This window comes from Cyprinus carpio, unplaced genomic scaffold, assembly GCF_018340385.1.
Source record: "Cyprinus carpio isolate SPL01 unplaced genomic scaffold, ASM1834038v1 S000006726, whole genome shotgun sequence".
Taxonomy (NCBI): Eukaryota; Metazoa; Chordata; class Actinopteri; order Cypriniformes; family Cyprinidae; genus Cyprinus; species Cyprinus carpio.
In genome coordinates this window covers 380933-405114 of record NW_024879330.1, presented here as the reverse complement: position 1 = coordinate 405114, position 24182 = coordinate 380933, and the positions used below count along the sequence as shown (strand labels likewise).

At 33.5% G+C, this 24182-nt stretch overlaps 1 protein-coding gene across 2 annotated transcripts in view; it reads right to left on the bottom strand.

Annotated features, from left to right (window-relative positions):
• Window positions 1–21608, bottom strand: part of LOC109052243 (transcription initiation protein SPT3 homolog) — a 61403-nt gene extending 39795 nt beyond the window's left edge. The window contains exons 1-3 of one of the 2 annotated variants that reach the window (XM_042755578.1): window positions 21590–21608; window positions 4396–4482; window positions 2808–2901 (exon numbers count right to left, since the gene is read on the bottom strand). In XM_042755578.1, the coding sequence (XP_042611512.1) occupies window positions 2808–2901; window positions 4396–4410 (109 nt within the window). In that variant the 5' untranslated portion in view covers window positions 4411–4482; window positions 21590–21608. Of the gene's footprint in view, window positions 1–2807; window positions 2902–4395; window positions 4483–21589 lie in introns of those variants that run through there. The other variant, XM_042755579.1, reaches the window with a different exon arrangement.
• Between the last annotated feature and the right edge of the window lie 2574 nt (window positions 21609–24182).

Genomic DNA, 24182 nt, shown 5'->3' with positions numbered 1-24182 from the left:
TTGTTCACTATGTACATAATTCCCACAGCAGGATAAAACCACGCTCTACCACAGCAACTGATTTTCAATTTTTCCAGCATGTTCATGCATTTGAGCGTCAGCGGGCATTACGGGTCTAAAGCTCCAGGGTGGGAAAATGAAAAAAATAAGAAAAATGTTAATTAAATGAAAGGAAATACACTGATTAAACACACTTCTGTGAAGTAATGTCTATGTGTATGACAGAAATAGCCCCAGAAAATGTTTAATCAAGGTTACTGAATTTATGACACCTAAATAACACCTCAATTTATGGGCTTCAGGTTCGTTGGGACTGGCACAGCACAGCCTTGAACAGACTGTAATTGTGGACTTCCTCTGTAAACGGTGCAATTCAATCAAACGGTAAAAACGTCAGTTTGCATAAACTCACTTTTAAATGATACAAATACGTTGATGTACATAATTAGTAGTGTATTTCTGGCTTTAAAGAATCCTTAATTTGACATCTGATACAATATTTGGATGAATAAAAGGCCTTGGAAAATCCTGGTTTGGATGAAGAGTTAATAATAACGATGAAATGGTGCTTTAAAATATAACTATATAAATGCTAGTAAAAGATCTTTGATCTGATGAATTCATTCTTTAAAATCAAGAAGTACAAGTAAAACATAGCATTTTAAATGTGCCTGTAACAGAAGTGCTTTGAACACAGCACATTAAAACACATTTATATCACACATATTTTTTTCTAGACTTACTGTACCTGTCTTAATTTAACTGAGCGTATGTTTACAGAACAATATGTCTAAATGTATAAACACGAACAACCAAGAGTGCTTGCAACCCAATTTATGTCCGTTACTACTTGTATTTCCAAGAGAAACATGTGAGATCTGATTTTATACATTTAGAATTGAACACATGGTGAAAAGTGTACATGTGAAAACTGGACGAATACTTAATCTAATAAAGAAATGTTACATTAAAACCTAACTAAATAAACACTAGTAAAAACATCTTTGACCTAGTGAATTCATGCTTCAGAATTAAGAACTACAAGTAAAAAAAAAAAAAAAAAAAAAAAAAAAAATCTAATTTTAAATGTGTCTAAGCTACATGTAACAGGATGTTTAGAAGTGCTTTGAACAGCAAATAAAAACATAAAACTGCATAAAAAATAAACTAAAAACCAATGAACTCATCCAACAACTACAAAAAAAAAATTAAAAAATCTCCAATTACACGCTTTAAAAATTTTAACCTAACAATATTAAACACAGCAGATCAAAACAGAATGTGCATAAAAATACGTAAATGTTTATATATCATGCATTTTTTCCCTAGACTTACCTACCATAATTTAACAGAGCGTATGTTTACCTAACAATATCAATCGTTCAACACAATTTACTTCTGTAACTACTTGTATTTCCACATGAAACCGGATATTCAACATGAAAAAAAAAAAAAAAAAAAAAAAAAAACTGGGGAAATCCAAAATGAAAATAAATTGTCTTTATGCCATATAGTCGCATATAATCGAACTGGCATGAAGATATTAAGATACTATTAACATTATGATTTCATGTAAATTTGACATGACTAAACGGGATTGATGATGTCACACTAAAAGGAACATTCTTTCAGAAGCGAAGTGAGTTTGATGAATCACTCAGAATACGAGCATGTAGGAACACATAGTTAGAAAATAAACAGCACTTAACAATTACAATCTCCTGCTCTACTACATCTGACACCAAATCTGCTGAGCAACCTAAAAAAAAGGCAATGGCGGTTGAACAGAAGTTCCTCATTTGCAGTTTAGTTTTGTTTTAGGGGTCACTGCACGAACACTGCATGGAAAGAAATCAGAACCCATGTTCTCGCTCTATGTTACCCTCTTTTGCAACCTTTCCGAATGCACCACACCAGAGAAAAACCACCTCCTAACATGGGCCGGCTCCCACCACAAGCCTCCGAGGACAGAAAGAGGCTGCTCTGTCCTCACACTGAAACAATTCCGTCTTAGATTTTATATAACAATAATCTCCCGGTTTCAAGCGCTTCTTTGGGGTCAGGAAACTTTCAGAAGAGCAACACATTACAGACAGCAAGCCATGGAAAAGCTTCTGCGTTCAGACATGGAGACTCCGCATTTCAATGTTCTTCCATCTCTCAAGTTACACTCTAGATGAGGAGCAAGAGTCCTAATGACACTCCGAATGACATTCCGCTGCTTCTGCGGATGGTTTTCCTCGCTCACGCTCATTTCTCGGTGATATTGATGAGGGAGGGCTGCTCAAAGCAGATTCGTGCCAAAGCTTCTGTCTGCATTTTGGAGAATGGCTCTCGCTGATTGACTGTGGCGTACAAAATTACCCCTCGACTCCGCTCATTATGCGCCGCTTCGTCATTTAAGAAAACAGCTAAATGGTAAAATGCTGTTGATGGGGGAAAATGTTTTGAATATCTTATGAACAAAATCATTCATGTGGAAAACATGCCAAGCGGCAAATATTTGAAAGTACAATACATTAACTAGGGTTGGGAATCAAGAGCAGGCTCTCTTTCAGAGGTTCCATTTTTTAAATCATTTTCATGATGTTCCGATCCATTAACGGTTCTAAAAGATTCAAATTTTTGAATTTGAATTCTAAAAAAAATATAGTTTGTTGTCATGGCGATCAACATGCATCTTATTTTCTGTCAGCAATGCATGTATTCAACAATAAACGAGCACTTGATTCATGTATTCTCGACTCTGAATCAGTGGCAGACCATAAAACGGATGAATTTGTGGGAATATACTACACATATCGTACCTGAATCCAGCACATCTTCATCTTCGATGGTTTTGAGGACTCTGGATTTGTAGTCTCTGAACTGCATGTACCTGATGAGTCGCCGTAATTTTTTCTGACAGGACAAAATAACAAGTTTAGCATTCAAACTAAAACAATCTCCATCCATCTATCCATCCCACAAAATTATCTTTTAGTTTCAGACAGTTTAGTTCTTTCTAGAGCTGGCGGTGTGTTCATAATACTGAACTAACATTGTAAATAATGAAATATTGCACAAATCAATATTGTCCCTAACTAAACAGGCTCGGTCTCCGTCCATCTTTGCATCTCACAAAATTATCTTTTATTTTGAGTCTCTCCACAACATTAAACAAAATGATATCCTTTCTAAAGCTGGCTGATGCATTCAGAATAATTTTGCTGCGACACTGAATTAAGCAGCATTATGAATATTGCAAAAAATGAATACTGTCTCTTTTTTAAACGTTAGGAGAAAAAAAATAGACCTTAAAAGGGATAATTCACCCAGAAATGAAACTCATCCTCAAGCCATCGTAGGTGTGTATGACGTCTTCTTTCAGACAAATACAATCAGAGTTACATTAAAAAACGTCCTGGCTCTTCCAAGCTTTATAATGGCAGTGAATGGGGGTCAAGATTTTGAAACCCAAAAAAGTGCATTCATCCATCATAAAAAGTGCTCCACATAACACATACATTTAAATAAATACCCACATAGGCTAAGCCATGCGTCATCTGCCTATGTCCTATGGCAGATGACTTAGGACATAGGCATTGCAAAAATAATTTCAGTGAACCGATTCAAAACTCTTGACCAGTCTGTTTGCATCATCACTCAACGTGTCATCTCCAAGAACTAAAATGTTTTTGTAAACAATATTTAGAGAAGATGTGTGGAAGACCTTTATTTTATTCATTAACTATATTTCCAAAGGTTTATTGTGTTTTAGTCCTTGCGTTAATCTACTTACCCATCTTAAAGTAATCACATAAATATCTCATTTAACATCTCCATCCATCTTTGTATCCTACAAAATGATCTTTTATTTCTTCAATCTACAAAAAAAAAAAAAAAAATGACACTGAAGATAAAGAATCAATAAGAATAATGAAAAATTCAAAAATATAAAAAACTATAAAAAAAATAGAGAGAATATATAAGAGAGAGAGAGAGAGAGAGAGAGAGAGAGAGAGAGAGAGAGAGGGAGAGAGAGAGAGAGAATGTGTTAAAGGTAGTAAGTTTGATTAACTGATTCAAAAAAATTCTAGAAAATGTGTGGAAAACTTTTTTATTGAATGATTATTTTTATAGACGTTTATTGTGTTTCAGTTCTTGCATTAAACATATTTCATCTACTTTACCCTCTTCAGTGAAATCACATAAGTATCATTAAAAAAAAATCATCAAAAAGAACTAAATAATGTTTTATTGTATCACCCAGCCCTGATTCTTGCTTGTAACCAGTGAGCGAAAAGCAACAGACTACGAAAGCAATAAAACTACTCAATAACCAAAGCGGTAGTCCATAAATACGAAGGCTAATGATTTATGTTGCGGTAATGTCTCATATTGGTGTGCTTTTACCTTGTCTTTCCTCATTAGAAAGATGATATCCTCTGGTGAAATGGCCCTGGCCCCTCTCAGGAGGGCCACCTCAGCGGCCTGATGGAGCTGCAGGAGCAAAGGAAGAAAGGCAATTCAATCAGCACAGAAAGCAGGAGTATGTAACAATCAGCGCTTGGTAACATCAACCCAAAGATGTTTTTAAAATCAGCACTTTGTGAGTAACTGACGCACTGCATCTACAGCATGAAGACCTTGAGGAAACCGATAAGGGTTTTATTCTGAGAGCAGGACTTGAGTCACTTTTGGCGGGACGTGAGTTTCAAGTCTTGTGCAAGAACGTCTGACTTTTCTATTTCTGCTCAAACAGGTCAGAAAATGTCCTTGAGTGCACGGCAAACAGAGAGAAATGCATCAAAACAACAGATAAAGATGAACCAGGCACAGCAAAATACCACGTGGTGCTTGTCTGGATATGAAAACAAGATAAGCAGTCTAGAAATAGGATTAAATGTGTTTTATGTGTCCTGGTTTAATGTAAAGACATAATTGACCTTTCTATCAGCCAGTGCATGAGAGGTTTACACAGGAATGTCTAAATCATATGCAACTAAATCTTTAAGCTCGAGAAGGACAAAAAACCTGCAATGAAATATGTCTGGTGAAGTGCTATAATTTCACTTTGTTGCCAAAAGAGGAAAAACAGCTCATCCATCATGGTGGAAATGATAGCTGTTCTTATGTAAATCAACATATCCCATGAACGCTCTAGAATTATGGCAAATCTCATGGAAGGACTGTAGTGTTAACTTACTGATATTTTTAAACCAGTCCTTACAAAAGGATAAAAAAGGAGGATCGAGTTCAACAAAACTATTCTTTGTAAAACTGCTTTGGACGCAAATGTGAAAGGTGCTATATAAATACACTGAACTGAACTGAAGCAAACCACAACTAATGATCTGTGACGTATATAATAACAAACACACAAAAAGAGCAAGATCTGATTACTTGTGGAGCTGGTATTTCTTAGTTAAAAAGATGATTTCATGTTGAGGATGCACTTGTATATGAGAACCAAATACAATCTGAAAAATTAAACAAAATTAAAAAAAACAAAATAAAAGACGACATTAGGAATATAAAAATGTCTGAAAAACAGAAGCGTATTTAAAAGATCATTAAGAGTTTTTGCATTTAAAAAGATCAAATAATTGTTGATCATTTATATGATTTTATAAGCTTTATAATTTATATGATTCACTTTTAACTAGTATATAATAAAATTTATATTAATGTAAATCACAAATATATATATAAAACATTAAAATAAAAATGTAAAATGTAAGTAATTTTAACAATAATAACTCATTTAAAAATTCTTAATAAAGTCCTAAAAAAACTTTAATTTGAAAAATATTTAATTGTTTTAGGTGCTAAGTTTGATAATAACCTGGTAAAAAGTCTTAATCAGTTCAGAAAAAGCACAGATAAAATTTATTTTGTTTCAAGTAATGACTTTTTTAAATGGTTTTAGTTTTAGTTAACAATAATAACCCTGGTAAATAGCCAATAATTTTTTTTTTTAAATAAATAAACAAAAATAAGCAGTCATAAAAAAGGCACAAGTTAACAATAAAAAAGCCCTGGTTTTAGCCAATAAAAAGGCACATTTTAATTTACTCAAAATATAGTTTATTTCTTTTTTTCTTGGGATCTTGGGGTTTTTTTTTTTTTGTATTTAAATGAATCGATTCAAAACTCTGATTGAATCATAATTTAAGCAGGTTCAACGTGTGCCATTTTTCAAGTACTAAATGTTTTTGTAAAAAATATTTAGGAAATGTGTGTAAAACCTATCTGTCTTACTTCATAAGAAAAATGAGGAAAAACACCTAAAAAAAAAAAAAAATATATATATATAAAGGCATTGGGGTATTGATAATTGTGCTTAATTGTCATTACAATATATTAAGAATGAAAAAAAATTAATTGTCCTAAAAATAAGGTGGAAATTTTGTGATTGACTCGTATGGACCTAACTTTTTAATTTTTTTTTTAATGTTTGCATTTTCATTTTGCACTGGAAAAAAATAGAAACCTTTCAGCATGCGATCCTCGATAAAGAGCTCTTGTTGGTAAAACCACTGAAGGGCCCTTGAAATATCCTCGACTCTGGAGTGCAACTCGTCCAAAAAAGAAAAGATGATATTCTTCATGAAGAGGCACAAACTTAATCCACCTTGAGTCCTGGAATACACACAAGCAGTTCTCAGCGTCTGTAAACATTTGCTGATCATAAATATATTTGCTCAGGAACGTACATGTGAGTGTGCGAGCCGGACGGACCCCACACATGCACACACAGGGGGAGCATTTACCACCGCGCCACAAGACTTTAATATAGATCTCTCTGGCCTGGCATCACACCAAGGTCGACATACCGACTGCCATGTCTGTCCCACCGTTTCACAGAGGAATGGTTTTTAATAGACAAAAATGGCTGTAAGTATGCAGAATCTCATCCCTCACTCTCCACACGCACCCCAGCCAAAATTCCCATCATCCTCGGAAACCAGAACCACTTTCCTGAGGAATTATATTTATAAAGGATAGTATTCTGATGTACAATGATACATTAAGAATGTTATGACCCATTCAACTAGATCTGAACTAGAAAACTAAGAGTAATAATATAATTAATAATCATTTATTCTCTTAACCCTTGCTTATAAATCTGTCGTTATGCCATATCATCACCAAATCTTGGATTCTATCTTTTTGTTAATTTGTTTTATTTTAATTAGCACAGGTTTTGTATTTATTTTTGGGACTGATTGGAATAAAATAAAACAATAAAATAAAAAAATAAAATAAAATAATAAAATAAAATAAAATAAAATAAAATAAAATAAAATAAAATAAAATAAATAAAATAAAATAAAGTGAAATAAAATAAAATAATACAAAAGTAAAATAAAATAAAATAAAGTAAAATAAAATAAAATAAATAAAATAAAAAGTTAAACTGAAAACAGAAAACAGAAAAATAAAAATAAAAACTAAAATAAAACCAAGGATAGTATATTAGTAATATACTATGAAATGTATATAAACAAAATATATATCAAAAAATATGTGTGGATAATTTTGGCAATGTCCATTTAAAAACTGATAGGACCAATATAATGTAACGTAATGTAATACAATACTACAACATAATGTAATATAATAGGAAATAATATATTATATAATGTAATTAAAGTGAAAACAGAAAATCTAAAAATAAAATCTAAAATAAAACCTAGGATAGTATATCAATTATCAATGAAATATATCAAAAAAGCATGATTTGTGAATAATTTTGGCAATGCTCAGATCAATGAGGCCTATATATAACATTATGTAATGTAATATAATTAATATAATATCTTTTTGAACTATATTATATTATATTATATAAAATTAAATAAATTTTTAACAAATTAAAAAAAAAAAATGAAAAAGAGAAAAACAAAACTACTAAAACTTACTTTTTTAATTAAACTATATCTTTTTTTTCTCCAAGTTGCAACAGCCTGTGTGAGGTAAGTCAGTAAGTTTTAGTGCAATGCGATAACAGTAACTAGCATTTTCGGGAAAAAGAAAATCCTCTCACAACATCAGGGTTAAATGCATATAAACCCATTTAAAGGAAAACATTTGATTGAATTTGGCCCAAAAGGGGGGAAAAAACATGACCCTTTAAAGTCTCACAGTACGGCTCTTTTCAGGCTTAAGGAAGGTTTTTCCGTACCATTTGCAATCCCTGGCTCGCAAAACTGTCTTCTGCAAAATATCAGATTAATTTTAGTAATTGCTCTAATTTTACAGGTTGATCAAAGCTAAATGAAGTCGGGCCGTTATTCCATTCACTCATGAACACTGGGATCTCTGTGGTCTTTTTCCAGCGAGGCTGTTGACAGTTTATTCGAGAGGCGAAGGACTGTTTTACCATTTCTGAGATGCCTGAGTTATCATACTACAGTGGTATTCATAAGATTGAGGGTGTTTTTACCCATCTACATATTATCGTTTTTGGTTTGACTGAAGAAAAAAAAAAAAAAAAAAAAAAAAGAAAGAAAAAAAAAAGAAAGAAAACAGGAGACTAAATCCGAAACGTAAACACAGACGTGGAGGGAGGGGCTGATGATAGTTTGATTGACAGCTGGCCTCAGGAAAAACTGGCCTCCTTGTTTTCTTTTAAAGAAACACTGAAAAAGACTAAGAAAAATCAAATCCTTGTGAGCAAAATCGTATGTTCTGGCATTATTACCTCACCCTCATGTCTGTACGACCGGAAGCAAAATATAAGTTGTTATTGTATTACAGTAATCAAAATAACAAATGAGAATCAAAAGTTGCAAAAAAAAAAAAAAAACAAACAAAAAAAAAAAAGCATCCAGAATGGATTGCAGTAATGAGAATCTGAGGGGAAACGTGCTTAAAAGTCAAGAAAATGTCACAATGCAGATATAAATATAATATAATATTTTAATAAAGTTATAATAAAGTTAGTATTACATAATTATCAAATCAGTACATAGCAGTGTTATTTTAGTATCATCATTTTGATATAATATTCTAGTTTTTGTTAATATTTGGAATTAGATTTTATTTTTATATTTTACATTTTAATTTTAGTTAAAGTTTTAGCAACTGTATTGTTTTTGTCATTTGTATTAGTTTATGTCTACATAAATTAATTATAAAAATAAATAAATAAAAAACACCTATACAAAAAAACATATATATTTTATTTAAAATGTTTATATATATATATATATATATATATATACCATAATATAATAATTATTATGTATAATATATTATTAAACTAATAAATAGTCTAAAAAACAGATGTATTTTATTTAAAATGTTTATTTCTTTTAATTTGGGGTGAAATGTGATCTGGATATGTTTTTTTGTGATTTATCCAATTATCAAAACAACCCTTTAATGTTGGTCTACAAAAAATAAAATAACTTAATTTTTATTTATGAGTTTTAGTTTATTTAAACTATTATTTCAACTAAAGTTAAACTACATGAAAATTAGAAATTTAGCCTCACCAACTCGCTAACTTTTATAAAAATGTTAACATTTATTTTGTTTCAAGTAATGAAAATATATATTTTTATGGTTTAGCTTTAGTTAACAATAGTTGAACAAACAACTCCAAGTAAATGTTCTCACTGGACATCTTGAGATCTTAAATTTTATCATGAGCACAATAGACGTTCAGATGTTCTGCTAAACATCTTTTGCATTTGGAACGGCATGAAGGTGAGCAAATGAAGACCAGTCCAGAAATATGATGCATCACGACGATGCTGTACAAAAACATGTTTGCATATGAGAGACTGAAAGAGGTCAACACGACTTCAGAGACAGATTCCTGGCCTGAGGAAAGCACACAGGTCTTGTTCCTTAATTAGACAAATCAATTTTAATTACAACACATTTTCAAGCGACACTGGCCTCTGCTTCATGTCACGTTACAGTGCTGGAGCTTTCATGCAACAGAACGGCAGAAGTCAAATAAACAAGCCTGCTGAAGATCATTTCCTCTCCTCTGCTACTGCAGCGCTCTGAAACCAAATCCATTATTTGATTACACTAGAAAAGGTAACAGGAAGAGCCGGGAGAATTCCACTCACAGCGTCCTTGTAAAGATCAATTACACCATTTCCTCTGAAAGACGACAAAATAAAACAAGCGGCGATATTTTCAGAACTCACCAGAACTAGCAGACAGACAGATTTCACGTTACTTAAGCGAGATCACATCACCTGAAAATCTAATGTGAAGGCTGAAAAACTTCATTAGACTTTCAACACAAGCCTGAGGGCCACTGGTTACGGCGCAGAGCTTGGAAGGAGTTTGGCAATGTTTGAAAAAGTAAGGGACGTGGATAAATCGCACAAAACACCCATCAAAAAACTCAATTAAACAAAAAATAAAATGTGATATTTAATTCTATATTAAATAAGTATTTAAATAATATGAAACATGTCATGACGAAAAAGATAAGACAAATGAGCACATTTCACCTAAATTCATTAAAAAATGTAATTCAAGACAAAATAAAATGTGAAAGAAAATAATTATTTAATTTTGATTTAAATAATATGAAACATGTCGATAGATAGATAGATAGATAGATAGATAGATAGATAGATAGATAGATAGATAGATAGATAGATAGATAGATAGATAGATATTTAATGCTATATAGATTATTATTTAATGCTGATTTAAATTATGAAAAAAGAATGTGTATTTATACGTGTGTGTATCACATTTGTCAATGTCAATGCAAACAAATACTGCATTATATATTAGTAAACAGCAATGTTATATTAGTATCATAGATGTTTTTGTTACTTTAAATTATATATCACTTTAATATTTTCTGTTTTCATATTACTTTTAAGTTTTAGTAATTTTATTGTGTTAAGGGATTTTTATTAGTTTTTCATGTTTTACATAGATTTATTAATTTTTATCTATTAGTTTTAGCTTATTTAGTTTTAATTATTTTAGTAATTGTAGTTAAACTAAACAAAAATGCCTTGTCAAGCAGAAATAAAATGAGTTTTTATATTTTATTTTATTTCAGTTTATTAAAAAATGTGTTTTGTTTCAAGTAATGAAGATATTTTTTAATGGCTTTAGTTTTAGCTTTAGTTATCACCCTGTTAAATGGCCCGCAAAATAATCCTTAAAAGTCGTAATTTATTTACTCAAAATATAATGTGACCTGGACATGTTTTTGTGTGATTTATCCAATCATGAGAACAACCCTATAACACTGGTCTCCAAGACGCCGTCTGACCTGCTTCAGAACAACGAGAAATCTGAGGGAAAACATTAGTCAAAAACAATTAGTGAAAAACACTAACTCGCCAGAGCACAAACTCGTACGGCTCGACATGACAGAATGTTTTGCTTGTGTTCTGCGGTTTAATGGTGATGTTTGGCAGGGAACTTTATCAATGTTTGCCGAAACTCCGAGTCCCTGTGAGACGGGCAGTTCGATAAGTGTTTCCCATTTACATCAAAAACAGTTTCTGGTCTTTAGATACGGCTCGGGTCCTTCAGTGTAGGTCTGTGGGATTTTACTGAACACAAAAGAAGATATTTTGAAGAATGTTAGTAGCCAAACAGTTGCCGGTAGCCATTGACTTCCATACTATGGAAAAGAATACTATGGAAGTCAATGGCTACCGTCAACTGTTGGGATCCCAGCATTCTTTGAAATATCTTCTTTTGTGTCCAGCATACAGGTTTGGAACAACTTTAATGTGAGTAAAGGATGACAAAAGTTTCATTTAAAGGTGAACTACCCCCTTTAAGAATCAGGGTTTGCGCTCTGGTCCCGAATGACATTAAGCAAGCTTCATCATGCAGAACGTGAACTTACTGTATACAAACCACATCACGACGGACTGAAACTCAATAAATATACCACATTACACAATCCTGCCGCAGCCGGGAGGTCTCAGCTTTTGCTTGGTTTTGCGATGGTGTGAATAAGTAAACGTGTTGTCAACGGACGATGCTGCAACGACTTATTTCTAAGAACGATGAGACCACACATTCCTACAAGCCTCGCTCCCCCTGGAAAAACTGCACCAAGGCCATTTGTTTAAACAAAACACTTTGCCAATTTGTCCTCCTGCTCTACACCAGAGAAGCTAATTGATTCGGACACCGAACGCTTCTGACATATGTCAGCGTGAGCACCTGGACTGGAGATGGCAGCCGTACTTCCACATCCCAACCCATTTCAACCCCAAACATCCGGCCGGCGTTCCCTCACCGAGCTGCAGGCGTCTGGGCTTCGCGACGGGGTTGAGTCTGGCTCTGGCAGACGTCTTTTAACCAGTCTGTGTGCCGATGAATGGACGTCTCTTACATTAAAACCAGCCCGAGCGTTGGAACTGATTCTTGAATGGCTAAATATAAATATATCTGACTCATTATTAACATAGACCACCTATCACAGAGGCAGACGGCACAGTCCGCAAAGCAAACAGTGTCAACAAAATGCAATAAAAATGGTAACTAGGCAAACAGAAGTAGGAAAATAAAAACAGCTCTGGGTAGTTTAGCTCACTCAGGGTTTTCTGGCAGAACACACTGATCTAGTAAGATCCGCTTCTGGACCTCCCATGTCCGCTTCTTACCTGAAAACAAACACAGTTTCACTGAAGTAGATGCTGATGGACTGTAGACAGCAGTGCCTCTTGATGAAAGAAAATTCATTTTACTTTTAAGAGAGCAAACGGACTGGTAGGCTTTCAGTCTTTATTTAAAGCCCTCCTGAACAGACGGGAGAATCTCACCTGCCATATTTCACCCAAAAATCACAAGAAAGACATAATTATATTTTGTCTAATATGCAGACAACTAAGTACCCCCCCCCAATTCATGCTACAATTATCTCATTAATATTTGACTACAATTAATATAAAAAACAACTGTAGTATACTCAATATTTAGATATAATTCATATAAAAGATTATTTTTGTTATTATTAAATGAAAAAAATTTGTGAATTTAAAAAATATATATATTATATATATTATTAACCATATTATTATTATTTAATAATATAGATTATTGTTATTAAATAAAAATAATTTGTTAATTTAATTAATTTTAATTTTAATTAAAATGTATAATTAATAAAATTAAAACTAATTAAATAATTAATTAAAAACTATTTTATAATAAACAGAATCCAATCAGAATCAGTCTTGAAAGTATTCAGAAATTACATATATGTAAAAAGTAATTCATATTATAATTGACAAAAAAAAAAAAAAAAAAGCACATGCATAAAACACAGATACGATTTCTCCATGCAAAATAATATATTTTTGGGGTGAAATATGACCTGGACGTGGAGTCACACAGATACGTTGAAAAGGTATGAAATGAGGTGTTACCCACATGAATGTCAAAACGCCTTCTAAAGTACCTACAGGAACATCAGGAGAAAAATATTTCCCTCGTCTGAGAGACCTGAATAAATCTCTGAACTTGACTTCACCAGCTGGCTACCGGTCATTAAACTGATTTGTACACTGGACTCATAAATATATTCATTAGAAGCACAGACTTGGGCAATTTTCAAATTTACAACGGTGGTCCGCACTGAAAGGGTCGTACGGCAAAACTGCTGTCGTTGCGAAAAAACTACCCTGGAGACTGATAGAAAGACTGGAATCAGAGAAACTCCTGGGGAATAAAGGCCTACGAAAGCAGAGCCTGCCAACATCTGCACCTGGTGCTACAGGACAACGCCGAGTGAACTCTGGTTCACATGTCAGGAGAAACGTCAAGGCTTTTCACAGGCATGCTCGCTTATTCTGCAACTAGTTATTCCAGTTAGAGGAAGCTTAACGATTAACGATTTCTCATGCAGATTACAGAACCTTAACTAATAAAACCACATCAGCAGTCTTTACCAAAGAGTCTTTCAATGAGAGTCAATTCAACGGAACTAAACACAAGAAAAGTTTAAAGCACCCTAATCATCTTTTTATCACTTTAAATAATCATATTATAGTTAATAAAGCGTGTGAGTTTAACCAGAACACATTTATTAAAGTCTCTTCTTAGAAATGTGTCTATATAAAGGGATAGTTCACCCAAAAATGAACATTTTGTCATTATTACTCACCCTCAAGCTGTTTCAAATAAGTTTTTTTTTTTTTTGAAGAAGAATTTTGGTAGCCAAACAGGTGCCGGTAGCCATTGACTTCTATATTATGGAGAAAACACCATGTAAGTCAATGGCTGCCAGCAACTGTTCGGCAACTATCGCTTTAAATTACGACACAGTCAATTCATATTTTAAAAACAACTGCAGAACATGAATGATGCAGCTGTTCTAGAGGTAAAACAACAGTATCTTACAGCATGATGGCGAGCACTAGAGGTCACTGTAAGGATCTCATAAACTTCTGCTTGTATGGCACACAATGGAGAGATGCTCGTCATCATTCCTGTCCGTCTGTCAGTGTACAATCACTCAAAGTCCTGAACGATCTGCTTTCACTTAACTACTGCATCTCAGTCTGAATGCAGATCATTTCTGGCTTTCTCTTCACACATGGAGAGACTGTGACTCAACAACAAGCCAATGGATTCTGCTGAGTCACAGACACTCAGACCACGTCCTGCGGCAACTCAAGCTGCTGGAGATCTTGGTTTTGATCAGCATCTGGTTTTGCTCCAACACACAGGTTTTAGATTAGACCAAAACTGTTAAGAAATACCTAAACTGTTTTTATGCAAAACTGCATTTTGATGGTTTTAAGTTCTCAACAGCCAATATTGATTGCAAAAAGCAAACTGTGTTTGAGAGTTTGATCACACAGCCTTTAACATCATCAGAAGATACAAGAAGAGTTTCCTCTTTGCTTATAAACGTAGATTACATTAAGCATGCATTTGATTCTTTTCATTTAGCATTGCTTTTTCATACTACCAGGATCTTCTGCAAAACACAAAAGAACATTGGGTTCCCAAACAACACTGGGCCCCCCTGAATTTAAGTGAACAGAGAAAAGAAAGTCACAAGTTTGAAATTAGAGTTTTCTTCTCTTTTCTAAAAGCATATATATATATATAAAGCTATATTGTTAGTTGAACTGAACTATTTTAATTTAGCATTGCTTTTTCATACCACCAGGACAAACCTACAGCAAACCAGTTGAAAACCACAGATTTAGAGGATAATGCATTGCACATAAGGTGATGATTTATGTGTGATTTCATGCAAAATTATTGTACTTAATAAAAAATTAATAAAAAAAATTCTGTCATCATTTCCTCACCCTCATGTCATTCCAAACCTGTATGATATTCTTTCTTCTGCAGAATGCATGAGAAGTAATTTGGAAGAATGTTGGGTTCCCAAACAACATTGGATCCCTTTTTTCATTATACACACAAAAAACAAAGGCATTTTTCAAAAGATCTTTCAGAAGTTTGTCAGAAGAAAGAATTCATACAGGTTTGGAAGCAAATGAGGTAAATGATGACCTAATAATAACTTTTAACTATCCTTTTGAGTTGTTGTCAGGCAATAATTCATTGAGTTTGAATCGGACAGATGACCTTCGACATCATCAGCAAAAGATAAGAGAAGGGTTTTATCCTCCCGTCTAAAAGCAGACATTTATATAATTATATACAGTAATTAAATGTCTATATAAATGACATTTACACATGATTACAGTTAATTGCATTTGATTGTTTTCAATTAGCATTGCTTTTTGATGCTACCAGAACAAACCAACAGCAAACCAGTTAAGAACCACAGATTCAGAATATAATTTTTCTTTTTCCCGCTAGAATGCAATGCACAGATAATGATTTATGCATGATTTAATGCATAAATACTTTAATGCAAAATCACTTTAATTATATTTACATAATTACTAATTTGTCAGATACTTTTATCCATAGCAATATGCATGCATTCCAAGTATACACACACACACACACACACACATATATATACACACAAAAAAATGCATGCACATTCACCTCTAAACAATACAGTTTCTAACCGTTTTCAGGCGGCAAACTGAACATAGACACCATAAGTCATGAGGCACTAAGTGACAGACACCCAAGAGAGTATGTGAGGTGTAAAAATGTAACTTCATCCATGTCTTCTGTCACACACACCACACACACACACACTGAAAGCGCAGTGTGAAATGTTTTGCAGGCCATCTGGGAAGGATTTATTGTGCAATTTGGTTTATTACCGCTGTGGTCTTCGGCTAAGTAGCTCGCTCACAATTACAGTCCGAGCAGCGCTACACCTGGCCTCTCGAACAATAACAAATCCACGAGGGAGGAAACCCAAAATTAATGAAAGGTTATCGCCATCAAGCCCTGTTTAGTGCTCACTGCTGAGACGAGCATAAGAGTTATTTATAGCCCTGCGAAAATAAACACGAAAATATCACCGTAATGCCAGACAGACGGTGTCATTCTGGAATCACCAAATGAAGAAAAACACAAGGAGATCGGCCACTTCGAGGAATTTACAAGGTGCTGAAAGACAGGTATGCATGGAGACGTCCTTCAAAGCTCAACAGCTGGCCATCTGAAATCTCATGCAATGCTTTTTTGAGTTCATTACACTGAAAATGTGCTGTATATTACATGTTGTTATATATCCATATCAGTTATTTTACAGAGTTTTATAGATCTGATTGGAAACACGCTTCTATAAATCTACCTGGAGCCGGTGTCAGAAAATAAAGACGTGCTTTAGAAATCAATATTTACCTTCTTTTCAGAAGTACTAGAGACACCAGTCGAACCCTCACCTGGCAATATTTGGAGTGTTGTGATATGATTTCAGTTTAAATAGCAGTGCTAAAAAGTTTAATAGCATTTGCCAGCCTTATAGTAAGCAGAATTGTACTAATCAAATGAAAAAATTTAATAAAAAAACAAAAATATTATATTAAACACCACTTAAATTGAATAACACACGTCCTAAAAAACCATAAGAAAATAGTAAATAACGTCTTAATAAACTTTTGTTTTTACCATCTGATAATACTCATTATATACTATATGCATTACTATTATTATTTAAATTATATAAAAATAGAAAGGTGAGCCAATTGTATATAATGAACCATATTTTTCTCCATATTTTGCATTATTATTTTTGTATTATTTATTCATGTATAATATAATAATTGTGAAAGATTTATTATTTTATATCTATATACATAGACAGACAGACAAATAAACATGAGCTAAATATATAGAATGGACCATCTTTTAATACAAAAATATATCATTATAAATTAATATTATAATATAATAATAATAAGTATAATATTTTTAATTCATACAGATATATGATCCAAATGTATATAATGTACTCTCTTTTTATTAATATTTTACACTTAAACAATTTTTTATTTTTTATTATTTATATAAATAATTATAATTTTTCAATAAATATAATATTTAAAAAAAAGAAAAAAAAAAATAAAATCAATATCAATATATCTATACACATACGTATGTATATTATTTTTTATTGTATAACATATATATGTATGTATATATTATATGTACTATATATATATATATATATATAGGATAATATATATATATAATATATATATATATATATATATATATATATATATATACTATATATATAACAACATATATACAGGTCCCTTCTCCAAAAATTAGACATATTGTGATAAAAGTTCATTATTTTCCATAATGTAAATGAAAAAAATTAAACTTTCATATATTTTAGATTCATTGCACACCAAACTGAAATATTTCAGGTCTTTTATTGTTTTAATACTGATGATTTGGCATACAGCTCATGAAAAAAACCCAAAATTCCTATCTCAAAAAAATTAGCATATTTCATCCGACCAATAAAAGAAAAAGTGTTTTTTAATACAAAAAAAAAGTCAACCTTCAAATAATTATGTTCAGTTATGCACTCAATACTTGGTCGGGAATCCTTTTGCAGAAAATGACTGCTTCAATGCGGCGTGGCATGGAGGCAATCAGCCTGTGGCACTGCTGAGGTGTTATGGAGGCCCAGGATGCTTCGATAGCGGCCTTAAGCTCATCCAGAGTTGTTGGGTCTTGCGTCTCTCAACTTTCTCTTCACAATATCCCAACAGATTCTCTATGGGGTTCAGGTCAGGAGAGTTGGCAGGCCAATTGAGCACAGTACTACCATGGTCAGTAAACCCTTTACCAGTGGTTTTGGCACTGTGAGCAGGTGCCAGGTCGTGCTGAAAAACGAAATCTTCATCTCCATAAAGCTTTTCAGCAGATGGAAGCATGAAGTGCTCCAAAATCTCCTGATAGCTAGCTGCATTGACCCTGCCCTTGAATAAAACACCAGTGGACCAACACCAGCAGCTGACATGGCACCCCAGACCATCACTGACTGTGGGTACTTGACACTGGACTTCAGGCATTTTGGCATTTCCTTCTCCCCAGTCTTTCCTCCAGACTCTGGCACCTTGATTTTCCCGAATGACATGCAAAATTTGCTTTCACTCCGAAAAAAGTACTTTGGACCACTGAGCAACAGTCCAGTGCTGCTTCTCTGTAGCCCAGGTCAGGCGCTTCTGCCGCTGTTTCTGGTTCAAAAGCACACACGCCTGTGCACGGTGGCTCTGGATGTTTCTACTCCAGACTCAGTCCACTGCTTCCGCAAGTCCCCCAAGGTCTGGAATCGGTCCTTCTCCACAATCTTCCTCAGGGTCCCGGTGTCCACCTCTTCTCGTTGTGCAGCGTTTTTTTTGCCACACTTTTTCCTTCCCACAGACTTCCCACTGAGGTGGCCTTGATACAGCACTCTGGGAACACCTATTCGTTCAGAAATTTCTTTCTGTGTCTTTCCCTCTCGCTTGAGGGTGTCAGGTTTGGCAGTCTTACCCATGATTGCGGTTTTGCGTAATGAACCCAGGCTGGGAGTTTTTAAAAAGCCTCAGGAATCTTTTGCAGGTGTTTAGAGTTAATTAGTTGATTTAGATGATTAGGTTTAATAGCTCGTTTAGAGAACCTTTTCATGATATGCTAATTTTTTGAGATAGGAATTTTGGGTTTTTCATGAGCTGTATGCCAAAATCATCAGTATTAAAACAATAAAAGACCTGAAATCATTTCAGTTGGTGTGCAATGAATCTAAAATATATGAAAGTTAAATTTTTATCATTACATTATGGAAAATAAACTAACTCACAAAAAACAAACTAATTTAATAAAGAACTACCATAATATAAAAAAATTTATGTATATATATATTTTACATAAATAAAAAAAATAATTAATTATATTAGTGCTGTCAAATTGTTTAATCGCATCCAAAATAAAAGTTTGTTTTCCCATAATATGTGTATGTACTGTATATATTTATATGTATATATAAACACACACACATAAATGTATATATTTAAGAAATATATTTTATATTTATATATATTTGTAGGTGTTAAATTAAATTAAGGATGTGCAAATGACACTCAACATAAATGCATAAAGCGAGAGCCTGATCATCTGGTGGTGGGACGCTTCCTCTGGGCGCAGCTGCTTTCCTCCGCGGGTCGGGGAACAGATGAGGGGTGTCAAAACTTTAAACAGACTTCATTGATCTTCTCAATAAAACGTGGCTCTGCAAACTGCAAGACCCCAGAGCCACGTCAAAGAAAAGCGAGGAGATTTTGACATCCTGGTAATAATAGGGTCTGAAATCTTTTGTTGCCAAGAGTGAGCCAGCGCTACACAAATATTTAGTTTGATTGGGCTTGTGTTCGCATACATATTCTGCTTCTATATGACAGATTCAGCCACCGTGAGGGTTTGGCTCTGAGAGGAGAAACAAAAAAATACCAAACTGAATCTGAGTGTGTAAAATAAATGCAGACTGTTGGCTCGCCTGATATAAGAGCGCTCAGATTCGACAGGCTAAAGGTTAAAACAATGAATGTTAAGAGCTGCTTTACTCCTTTTTGCAGCGATGGGGTGAAAGGTTAAATCCACCGTGACGTGTCAGAGTTTGCTACGTGACCTCTGAGAGATAATTCTCCCAGCCAGCTTCCAAACTCCAGGCGCCCTCTGAGCAAAACCAATTATATCTGCAGTCAGCGTGCCAGTAAAGCGCAGGCCGCTTCCCGGTGATATTTGCTGGGCTCCGTTCAGGGGAAATTTCTGCCCGTTACACTCAGTGTTTTGCTGCCTGTGTAACAGCATGACAAAGGTTGTAAGCCGGGGGGAAGGAAAAAAACTTGTTTATCCCCAGCAGTGTAAAGCAAACTGCGTTCAGTAAGCGCAGTAAGTTTCAGAAGGCTGGAAAAGCAGAGTAATTATCACATTGCAGCGGTCATCCGTTTCAGAAGGCTGGAAAAGCAGAGGAAGCATTTGAAGTAGGTGGTGTTCCCATTTGGGCCGCCTCTGATGATGCTATTTATACTTAATTACAGATTGCTGAGAGATACCCTAAACTTTCCAGATGCAAATGTCTCGAGCTGAACATGTGCACCAGGGTGTCATGATAGATACCCTAAACTCTTATCAAGCGGGCCTACACTTGAACCCAAAAATGACCTCTGAATCATTTATTATTGCCATATGTCACTTTAGTGGTCTTATCCTTCAAAAAAACATAAAATAAAAACTCAATATATAAATGTAACAATTAGAAAACTAAATACAAACACATTTTTAACATAACATCAGTGGAGCCCATTCACCAATTTATCCTTTCAAAAAAAACAAAAAAAATTATACTAGATATATATATATTTTTTTCATAAATTAACATAAAAAAAAAAAAAAACTACTCTGACAAAACAACCAAATCCAAGCAACAGAAAATATTAATATTTTACAGTAATATTAAAGGTCACTTTAATGGTCTTATTGTGTACATTTTTCCACTTTAAAATAACATACACTACATTCAAAAATAAAAATTTATTTTCATAAATTAATCAAAATTAAAAAAAAAATCTATACAAAATGAAACATAATTTTAACACAAAATAAAAAAAACAAAAACAAACAACAAAATAAAAAACGTTTTCTGTCTCTTAATTAAACTTTTTTTTGCTGACTCAAACCAAGTGCCCATGCAAGCAGGAAAAAAAATAATATTAGAGACAGCATTATTAAAAGTCACTTAATGGTCTTTACATACCACTAGAATAATTTTAATTAATTTAATTTAATTTAAATTTTAAAAACCTTAATTTCATTTAATTTAATTTACTTAATAATTACATAAAGACAACCACCACAAAATTAACCATAAAAAAAAACAAAAATACAACGAAAAAAAAAACAAAATAAAATTTTACAAAAAAAAAAAAAACTAAAAAAAAAATATAAGAACAAAAAAAAAAAAAAAAAAAAAAAAAAAAAGCTAATAAAAACAAAAAAAAAAAAAACAACAAAGAAACAAAGAAAAATAACAAAAGTAAAAATAAAAAAAAAACAAAATAAAATAACAAAAAAAAATAAATACCAATTACAAAACTAAATAAACTCAAAACATAAAAAAAATAAAAACAAAGCAACTGAAGGGAACAAATCTCTTGACATAATGTATAAAAGTGCAGGGTATTTTTCATTGACTCACGAGGTTGATGAGGACTGGGTGTGCATCACTACTGTCCTCTCCACCGGGCTCGGGCGGTCTCGTGCAGCGGTCTGCGAGCGTCACCAAGAGCAAACCTGCAAGACAAATACACAAGCTTTAAAAAAGCACTAAGCAGTATGTTTAAGCTCCTGACCAACATGTTTCACGATCACCATGTTGAACCCACAACCCATATTTCAGTTGAGATAAATAATCTAAAATGGATTCTCTATTAATGCCATAACTGTGAGCAAATGTTCATAAAATGGCAATTAACACACATTTAGTGGCTGTGTTTGGTTGAAATGCCCTCGGTTGGGTAATAAAAAGGCATCAGCCATTCATAGCAATAGCTGACATTCATTATAGATGGCTTGAGTATCAACGCAAAGGATCTATTTACAAAATCATGAAGTTTCTTTTATTCACAGTTTTGTTTTTTTCCCACACTCCAGCCTGCCAAAGCTTCCCACATCGCAGTGTGCTAATATCGACACAGCGGTTGTCATCCAATAGTAGCACAAAACCACCGGACGGCCACAGACTGCTCGCCTTTTAAAAAAAAAAAAACAGGAGGGAAGATGGGATACTTCCATGAGGAGCTCAACGAATATGACTCAACAAGCAACCATCAATCAATAAAAACTTGCAATAACAACAAGAATACCACCAAAAACGAATTACAAATTAATTCACACATATAAAAAAAAAGCCAAAAAAGAATCAATAAGTGACATAATTCTGGTCTTACTAAAAACACAAAAATTATTAACAAGCAAAGTCTAACAGATTTTTCAATTAAGAGAATATATCATAATCATATACTTTTATATTATTGGCATACCTATCCCCAAACTAAAAAAACAAAAAGCTAATTACTATCCATTAAGTATGAGTATATTAACCCCCCCCCCCCCCCCCACCCACTTTTATTTACTTCATACTTCACAAAGACAAAAAAGAAAAGAAAATACTAAAACTAGTGCCTAATTGCACTTTTATTTACTTCATATGGTTCAAAGACACATAAAGCGCTTATGGAAATCACCCCCCTGTGCTCAAAAAATAAAAAACTTCATTTGAATCCAAACACTTACCAACTATAGCCTCAACAATTAGCACTCATCAATTAACTTCCATTTTTTTCCTACTTCTTTCACTTAAATCCATTTGAATCCAAACACGTCCTAATAAAACCCCACGTCCCAGATGGGAAAAGGAAAAAAAATCATAAAATTTAACTCCAGTTTTGTAACTTATTCCCACTTTGTTTTAGTTACCAAAAAAGCATTCATCTCAGATACAAGGAATAAATTAAAATTAAATAAAAAACATAACTAACAAAATTAAATAAAATTAAAATAGTTTTCCTTATATCCACTTTTTTGCCATTCTCAGCTCATAACCAGGAGTAGGCAGATGGAACAATCAGAAGCCTTAAAAAAAAAAACAAAAATAATCATTAAATACAATAACTACAAATAAATAACATAAATAATAAAATAAATACAGAAATAATTAAAAAATCCACAGATTGTTTTGGCATCTCTGGCGCAGACCGGACAAATAGTCGGACAACACCAGAGCTGTAATAATAATAAAACAAATATCAAATAACGAACAAAAAAAAAAATATATAATAAATAACAACATAAACCAAACAAAACAAAAGCGTCGCTGCTTTGCGGGACTGAACTGCATCAGTAGTAGAGGACCATTTCTGGCCATCCCTAGGTCTTCGTGCACTGGACATAGTCGGGACCGCAATTATGGCTTTTTGGACCTCACATGACGTATCTTTAGTCACTGGCACTCTCTGGGGAAATCATTCGCTTGATTTCATTATTCTGCTTTTATTCAACAATTTTTATTTTTTTAATTTTCTGTTTCCGATGGGATACGGGACTAATCGGTTGGGTTCCCTGGGCTGCCTGTCGGTTGACTTTCACAATAATGAAAACCTGTAACATTACTTATTAAAACAATTTGCTTTATAATCTGTCTTCACCAGTATGATGATATTTTATTAGAATTTGCTAAACATCACTCAATAGCTCCTAAATAAGGTCCACAATCATGATGCTGGATTTGAATGATCTCCTCCCCTCTTCAAAAACGACTTTGACAGCTAAAGCGGAGCTCAGCGGTTCATGATTAGGCATTGCATATTTTCTCTTTCTAGGCATCTAATCGGGCAGCGGGTGACAGCATCATCAGTTTGCAAAAAATCAGCTGAATGTTTGTAATAGAGATGTTGGGTTGTGAGCACTCGCGGTGTGCGTCGGCCCTCCTCGCCTCTTTCCATCTTCGCCTAGCTGCCCATATTTGCTTAGAAAAACAGAGCAGATCAATGTGACTGATGTAAACACATTGATTTGACAGTCCTGATTTCGAGAAAACCCTCAGTGTTTAACTTACAAGTGCAGAGATCAGAGATGCTTTACAGTAAACATCTCATCCACAGGGACCCCCCCGGGCCAGACGACCATCAGACCCCATACCCGTACAGCTTTCAGAGACTGAGAGACTTAGCTAGAAGGAGTTTAAAAGAAAAAAATAATTTAAAATGAACATGAACCAGTTTTACATTTCA